General features: G+C 49.3%; 1 protein-coding gene across 1 annotated transcript; it reads right to left on the minus strand.

Annotated features, from left to right (window-relative positions):
* Positions 1-329: 329 nt before the first annotated feature.
* Positions 330-7,928, minus strand: Eif2b2 (eukaryotic translation initiation factor 2B subunit beta). Its single transcript, XM_075947841.1, has 8 exons — positions 7,647-7,928; positions 7,404-7,524; positions 7,121-7,269; positions 5,628-5,791; positions 3,990-4,085; positions 3,282-3,419; positions 2,217-2,283; positions 330-808 (listed from the first exon to the last, which is right to left on the minus strand). The coding sequence occupies exons 1-8, from the start codon at positions 7,807-7,809 to the stop codon at positions 651-653; spliced, it is 1,056 nt and encodes a 351-aa protein (XP_075803956.1). The 5' UTR covers positions 7,810-7,928; the 3' UTR covers positions 330-650.
* Between the last annotated feature and the right edge of the window lie 467 nt (positions 7,929-8,395).

Below are 8,395 nucleotides of genomic sequence, written 5' to 3' on the forward strand. Positions count from 1 at the left end.
CAGACCTCCCAGATTAATGAGCCCTCATCCTCTTCTTACAGGGAAGCTTTGAACTGCTTCCCTTCCTCTCAAGATCTGATGCAGCCATATAGAAGTGGGCCCCAAGATGGTGTATTTTAAGCTCCAAGATGCTCAAGTCTTGAAGCCATTACCGTAGATTACTAAAAGGTCGGAGCCCTTTCTAGTGAGCTGCAAGAGGAAATGGAGCCCTTCTCTTTATACTTTTGTTTGAGGCTCCCCTCTCATCACAGCCCTCTCTCACAAACACAGAAAGGGCTGTGCGGCTGCTCTTTCAGTTCATTCAGAACTCTGAACAATAAACGAACTCCGGGAGTTTCCAGTAGCTTTTATTGGCAAAGCCTAGGAAAAGGTCCAGAAGGCATTTCTGAGCAAACAGCAACCCAACAAAGAGTCATGGTATGTGTAACACACCACAGAGCAAGAAGGTTAGAGTTCCTGAAACAAACAGCGTGGTCACAAAGTGGCCCCAGAGTCAACAGGTAAGCCCCGCTGTTCAGGTAAGAACAGTCCTGGAGGCATGCGTCACTGGGGATGAGTAGGAAGGCAGGGAACTCCCCACTGCAGCAGCACTGCTATGTCTCCAGCTCCTCTCTCTGGGTCTACGCTGGTTCCACTTAGGACAGGCGGCATCAGAGGACATGGTCATCAGGGTGGTAGAGCTCGCTCATCAGCCGGTAGATGTAGGATGGTGCATTCCCACCAATGTTGGAGATAAAGAGAGTAATGAGCTCGGGGGGCACGTAGTCGAACACAGGACAGTGAACGTTGACCTTCTCCAGAATGTCCCCTGGGAGACAATCACATGCTAGAGATGAAACTGAGGCCCCTACTCTACGTAGCACAGAAGGTCTAAGTTCAATAATGCAGGCATGCCAGAAATCCGTGGCAAAATCAAACTGGGCGAGACAACTCCCACCCCGGATTCTCATGTTTAACATTTCCCAATGGCTGAGTCAGGTGGACTGCAAGTGTGAGCACAGCCAGGGCTGCTGTCTCAAACCAAAGCATTCCAACAACAGTGAAACCAAGCTCTCGGCTGACTTTTCATAGCCCTTGAAATAGATTTCAGACTTGGGACTGGAGCAATGGCTCACTGGTTAAGGGTACTAGCTGCTCTTCCAGAGGACCTGGGGTTGATTTCTGCCACCACATGGCAGCTCACAACCACTTGTAACTCCAGTTCCAAGGGATCCAATGTCCTTTTCTGGCTCTGAGGGCACCAGACTTCATGTAGTGCACAGATAAGCATGCAGGAAAAACACCCACTATAATTTTTTTTTAAATTAAAGATTACAACCTTAAAGGCCCAGTCTTTCTCCACCAACCAAACTAACTATAATTTGAACCACTCTCTCAGGCTGACAACAGCCCAGCTATCTCCAACAGGCTAAACACACTTGGATCTCATGCCTTGTACCGTCCCTGGAAAGCTTCCCAAATCTTCACAGGATAGCGTCCATTCAGTGAGGACTCCAGCAATGTCCCCTCATGGAGATCCTTCATTAGTCTTAGGTATAGTCCTATCGTCACTGTGTTTCCTTCCTAAAGCATGCTGGGAGCCAACATTTCCTTGCTGTCAGTTACAGTGGAAGGACCCTATGGAAACGGCTCCAGCGTCTCCTTACTCTATTTCCTGGACTTAGATAGTGACTGCATGACAGGCATTTCTTTTCTTTTCCTTAGTTTTCTGAGATAGTGTCTCATCCTGTATCTCTGGTTGGCCCTGGACTCACTATATACATAAGACTAGGATGGTCTTGAATTTGTGGTACTCCTCCTGCCTCAGCACCACGCCCCCACATGCTGGGGTTATAAGTGCCACCACATCTGGCTTTAAAAACTGTCTAAATGAAAGGATGAAATTTTCCAACTTCCAAGAAGGGTCAGGACAGCAGGCAGTGTTCTGCTCTCACAGGAGGTACACAACCGACTGGCCTGCTGACAAGGCTGTGGGCTCACGGAGCAGAGTGGCTGCCTTTGGGAGAGGCCGGAGATGCAGGTCCCCTCCCTGCAAACAGGGGCATATAGGCTAGAGGTGAGTTAGCAAGTACAAATATTTCAGATCTTGCTGCTTTAGGCGCCAATTCATCAAAATGATTACTTATAGCAACTTAAGATGGTTCACACAACCAATTAACTAAAAGTCTCTCTCTCTTACACACATACACACACACACACACACACACACACTGTACCTTCTGTGAAAGGAAGGACTTCTTCAGGAGCCACAAACTTGTGAAATGAATCTTCTTCACTGGGGAACTAGGAAAAATCAAAATTTTGTTTGTTTTTTGAGCCAGGGTTTCTCTGTATAACCTGGCTGTCCTAGAACTTGCTTTGTACACCAGGCTGGCCTCGAACTCACAGAGATCTACCTGCCTCCGCTTTTCAAGAGCTGGGATTAAAGGCGTGCGCCATCATTGCCCAGCTATACGAATATTTTTTAAAAGAGATTCAGCAATTCCACTCAGAGACATGTAGACAAGACATAGAGAAATGCATGGCCCACAGAAGCTTTATATCTAACTGCTTAGCATTATTTGCAGAAACTAAAAGGTAGACCTAACTCAAATACCTACCGACACATACATGGTTAGTTAGGGTCTGGAGAGATGGCCCAGTGGTTAAGAGCACTTACTATTCTTGCAGAGGATCTGGGCTTGATTCCCAGCACCCACACAACAGTTCAAAATCATCCTAATTCCCATTCCAGGGAATCTGAGGCCCTTTTCTGATCTCCCTGGGCACTAGACATGCATGTGGTGCACAGAAATACATGCATGCAAAAACCTCATACACTTACAAATTTTAAAAATGTAAATCTAAATAAATGGTAAATTAAACTGTGGTATGTTTTCATGCAGACCTCTCAGTAGGTTGTTCCCAAGCAGACAGTTTCTGTCACTATGAAATGACTCTTCATTTAACTGCTGATATTCAGACTGCAGAGGAAGGCGCTGAATGGATTCTATGATTCTAGTTTCAATGTACCTGCCATTTTCAGAAGTGTTTGGAGGCAACGGAGTGTAGTGAGTGGTAGCTGGACACAAGGGCCTTTCTCTGTCCCGTGTTATCCTAACATTAGTGGCGATACGTTATGACTATCAATTCTGTTCATGGCTCAAAACATCTATGGCTCTTTTTAACCATTAAGCAAGGAACAGATCAAAAAGAAAATCTAGTGTAAGCTGAGGGCCAGAGTTCAAGCCTACAACTGACTTCCTTCTTTGTTGGCGACCAGCTAGAGACAAATGGCGTACCTGTGGAGAAAGCTTGAACATGGGCGCACACACGATGAGTGGGGTGGAGTGGTGTTTTGCTGCCAGTGCCAGAGTGTGAGTTCCTGCCACAGCCCTCAGGGAGCCATTTGCCAGGATAGTCTTCGTACCAATGATCACCTTTGGAAGGAGAGAAGACATGAGCCACCCTGGAGTGGAGTCCTAATAGGCCCTCTGGCTGCATGTTCAGGCCTCTACCTTAGCATCTGGAGGGCTCACAGGCCATAGAGGGAAAGGAGCCTCCTAGGCTCAAGCCGAGACTACCAAGTTCTAGTTTTGCCAAACATGGCATGGGATGGGAAGCTGCAACACCTCCGGTTCTTTCCCCATCTTTCTTGGAAATCTATCTGGAGCACCTCCCAGGAAACCAAGAGCCTGTCATTTCCCACCCACTCTGGCCACACCCTGAGCATAAGTGGGAACCCACAGCGAAGCCCCCACAGCCAACACTCATAGCTCAGTTCTATCCATTCTCCTCAATGCCCTAGCCATACTTAGAGGCTATTGAGGACCAGTGACGTGGGTGAGAGGGAACAAGTCCAGCGGACAGATTATGAGTGCCTAAGTGCACACTTTCAAACAGTGCTGGAAACCTCCTCTCGCCATGGACCTCATAAGACAACAAGAAGAAATCAGTATTCTAGAAGCAGAACTTCCTGAATTCATCTCAGTGACTCCAGTGCCACCCACCTTGTTGACTCTTGACATAACAGCAAAAATGGCAGCATCGGTCATGACAGTTGTCTCGATGTTTGCTTTGGACAAATTGATGGCCATTTCATGACCCTGAAACAGGAGGGAAAGGCTGATGCTGGAGAGAGTAAGAAGTGAGGAGAGCTCTCAAATGTAACCAGAACTGGAAGACTCTGTCAACTGTCTGTGGTGTGCACAGCCTGGTAAGCCATAGGGACGCTAATAAACAGAGCAGCCGCAAAACTGGAAACACAGCTGCTTACACAACCAAGCTGGCAAGAGGGCTCCGACTTGTTTTATAACACTGGACATCCTGTGCGTTTCTTTCTTGAGACCTATTATTTACTTAAGGATTGAGTGAGATCAAATCAAACACCAGCCATCCCCAAGGTCATAAATGCCCTACTGACTCCTAGGAGACTCAGCAACACTCGGCAACAACTAATACTTAAAAATATCTATAGCAACTTGAAAATCCTTAACAATCCTTTGTTTGTTTGGTGGTTTTTGTTTATTCAGACAGGTTCTCACTATGTAGCTCTTGGCTGGCCTAGACTTTATTAATTAGACCAGACTAAGTTGGCCTCACAGTCACAAAGAGCCACCTGCCTCTGCCTCCCCAGTGCTGGAACTAAAGACCTTGCTACTGTGCCTGATTTACTTGTTCTTTCTTTTGAGACAGGGTCTTTATGTAGCCCTGGCTGTCCTGGAAGAACTCATTCTGTAGACCGGGCTGTCCTTGAACTCACAGAGATCCATTTGCTTCTGCCTAGAATCTGGGCTAGGATAAAGGTATGCAACACTGAAGCTGGAATGATTTACTTTTTTCTTTTTCTGTTTTTGTTTTTTGAGACAGGGGCTCTCTGTGTAGCTCTGGCTGTCCTGGAACTCGTTCTGTAGACCAGGCTGGCCTTGAACTCACATAGATCGTCTACCTCTGCCTCCCGAGTGCTGGGATTAATGGTGTGTGCCACCACTGCCCAGCAATGATTTACTTTCTTCATGAATCAAGGTCATGTTAATCAACTCACGGTTGGCTCAGACTCACCCCATCCCTCCTTTATTCTTTATTCCCTCTTCATCTTCTCTTTTTTCTTCTTTTTTTCTTGGGGGAGGGGGAGGGCAGGGGTTTGAGACTGCGTTTCTCTATAGCTTTGGAGCCTGTCCTGAAACTCCCCCTGTAGACCAGGCTGCTCTCAAACTCACAGAGATCTGCCTGCCTCCTGAGTGCACACTCCCGAGTGGCTCCTCTTCACTCTTTCTTTTCTGGTTTTTCAAGACAAGTTTTTTTTGTGGCTTTTTTTCTTTTTTTTTTTTTTTTGGTTTTTCAAGACAGGGTTTCGCTGTGGCTTTGGAGCCTGTCCTGGAACTAGCTCTGTAGACCAGGCTGGTCTCGAACTCACAGAGATCCGCCTGCCTCTGCCTCCCAAGTGCTGGGATTAAAGGCGTGCGCCACCATCGCCCAGCTTTTTTTGTGGCTTTGGAGCCTGTTCTGGAACTAGCTCTTATAGACCAGAGTGGCTTCGAACTCACAGAGGCCTGCCTCTGCCTCCCGAGTGCTGGGATTAAAGGCGTGCACCACCACCACCCGGCTCCTCTTCACCTTTTCTAAGCAACTCCAGTAACCCCTCTTACCTGACAGAAAGGAGCACACTCTGCAACAATGACATGGAACTTCCTCTTCCGGGCTGCCTCTTTAAGGAAGGCCTCCACTGTTCTAGAATAGCCGATGGTCATGATCACCTCATTGGAGTGGATGTGCTCCAGAGCCTGGGCTGCAATGTTCTCCGTTGTGCCTTCTGCAAGAACAGTTTGCAAGGGAATGGAAACTACCCTGCTTCATCCCAGACAGGCACGGTAATTTCAGAAAGAGAGACCGCCCTTCTTATCTACTGCCCATCCGGCAGACCCGGTCACCAGGGTTCACAGGCTCAAACTGGAGCATCCCAACCTTTGAGAAGCCGCACTCCTGCAGGGTCCTCTACCTCCACGCCTCAGCTTGCCCTGTCTCCCAGCAGCGCTCCTGTTCATCCGCACGCCTTGCTGTCTACACTAGCTCCCTGCAGCTGCTCTAGATGAGGTAAGGCCGTCTGGGAAATCCTGAAGTGCTACCTGGAGAGCAAACAGATCTGCCCTTGACAGAACTCTTCCTCCAAAAGGTGGCCACAGCACCTCCTTTTTTTGGGGGGGGGGGGCAAAAGAAAGCAGAGGAGTTTGAGAGTGGAAGTTTGGGGCACAGATGGTACTTGGTATATTTTGTTTGTAAATCCTCCTTTTATTTTTTTATCTTTAGTTATTTTTATTGCATGAATGGTCTGCCTGTATGTATGTCTGTTTGCCTTGTGTGTGCCCAGTCCTTGCAGAGGTCAAAAGAGGGCATCAGAGCCTCTGAAACAGGAGTTACAGGTGGCTGTTAGCCACTGTGTGGATGCTGGGAATTGAACCTGGGGATTCTACATGAGCCATCTTTCCAACCCCAGTACCTAGTTTTTTAATCTTTGAAGAATTGGTTTCAACAACAATCTGCAAGTAAGGACGGAGGTGGTGTGTGTGTGTGAATTCACAGAGGGGTGGGTAAGATGGCTCAGTGGGTAAATGGGTAAATGTGCTTGCTTGTCAACCCTGGAAACCTGGGTTCCATCCCTAGACTCCACATAAAGGTGGGTGGAGAGAACTCCACAAAGTTCTCCTCTGACCTCCACATGAGCCATGGCACACATGCGCTCCCTTCCCATCGAAGTACACATACACAATAAGATTTTTTTTTGTAAAGACAGGATGAAGTTTATTGAGGACTTCACCTTCTGTTTTTGAAACGCTGGGAATTAAACCCAGGGCTTCAAGTATGATACTCTTCCACCGAGCTTCATCCCTAGCAAGTTCATTTGCTTCAAAATTAAAAATGACCTGCCCTAACAGAAATCTCCATCACAATCGACTTTTAAAAGAGTGGGCCTGTCCTGAAAGATGGAGTTACTATTTACTATAGTACGGGTGGTACCAGATGGAGAACAAACTCTGGAAACCGGAGGACTGGTAATCTTGCCCGACTCTGTCAATGGATGATTTCTGGGGGCTTGTTTCCTTATCTACCTGCGACCTATCTCGTCCACTTGGTGATCTCTTACCCAGCTCCACTAGCAGCTCATTAATGGCCTCAACGATGTTGGGCTTTAGTGGGGCATAATGGAAGCTGAAATCCTCATTCAGGCCACCGGATGTCAAGAGTTTGTGCAGGGACTCCTGCTGATCGCTCTCGTCAGTGCGCCCGTGCAGCCTAAGAAGGCAACAAGACCCAAAGGTGTGGGTGTGGGGAAAGGTGATGGGGGGCAACCGGAGCAGCCCCAACAGAAGCTTCAGAGGGCATGATGTTTAAAAAAAACCCAGACCCCACCCCGGCCTGAACCTGACCTGCCATACTCCTCCCGGATGATCTTGAGGACTCTCCTCACCATGTTACCCACGGTAGTCTCGGAGGGCTGCGCGGTCGTCATCCTCTTGCCTTCTCGGCGGATCAACTCCATCAGCTCTCCTGCAACCCAAGAGGGACAGGATGAACGCGGCAGGTGAACCGGGAGACTGGGGGGTGGGGGGGTGAGTCTCAGCTTCAGAAGGGGAAAGAGGCAGAGCAGAGGGAGGCTGGGTCTGACGCACCCGCGTTGCTCCAGCGGTGGTCCGTGATGAGCCGGCGCAGCAGCCCCAGGGTCTCCCGAGCCATGTCCTCCGAGCTGCGCTGCCCGCCGCCTCGCTTCAGAGTCTCCACAAAGCCCTCTATCCTCCCGGACAACTCCGAGCCCTTCGCCGCGGCACTCGGCATCTTCACAATCCCCCAACCTGCCGAAACCTCCACTTCCAAACCACAGCGTTTCACTTCCGGGGCGAGAGAGGTCGACTTCCGTGCAGGGAGGCATGCTTGAGTTTGGTCTCCGTAAGCCCGCCCACCCTGCTGCTGGGACCAATCACAAGTGAGCTACAGAGGAACTGGGCGAGCCGCCGGGAAGTGACCGCTGGAAGCGGCCTCTTGGGAGTCTGCGCGCCGATCGGGGCTGCGGTACAGACGCAAGCCGGTCCGGTTGCTATGGGAATAGCGAGTGGCGATCCCGCCCCGCGACCAGGAGGAGTTGCCTTCCTCTTTCCTGGCCCGGCGTCGGGGTTTCCTCCTGTTGCTTGGTGGACGCCGTGAGTGCGCGTCCAGGGCTCCGGGCGCCCAGACGGCGTGATGTGGTGCGCCTCTTTCAGATAGCTTCCATTCCCCATCGACATTAACTTTCTTTCGCCCCCTTGGTGCAAGGAATTAAATTTAGGAACTAAGAGGTGCTAGGTAAGCGCCCCACCATTAAGCTATCGTATCTATCCCTAGTGCTTTTGTTGTTGTTTGCCTTTGTATATCGGCCGAGGAAGCA

This window comes from Microtus pennsylvanicus, chromosome 14 (genome assembly GCF_037038515.1).
Source record: "Microtus pennsylvanicus isolate mMicPen1 chromosome 14, mMicPen1.hap1, whole genome shotgun sequence".
NCBI classification, from domain to species: Eukaryota; Metazoa; Chordata; class Mammalia; order Rodentia; family Cricetidae; genus Microtus; species Microtus pennsylvanicus.

Coding starts and splice junctions, on each gene's coding strand:
- Eif2b2 (XM_075947841.1), bottom strand. CDS start 7,809: ATGCCGAGTGCCGCGGCGAAGGGCTCGGAGTTGTCCGGGAGGATAGAG. Junction 7,270..7,403: donor ATCCGGGAGGAGTATGGCAG/GTCAGGTTCAGG, acceptor TTGCCTTCTTAG/GCTGCACGGGCGCACTGACG. Junction 809..2,216: donor AGTCCTTCCTTTCACAGAAG/GTACAGTGTGTG, acceptor ATTGTCTCCCAG/GGGACATTCTGGAGAAGGTC.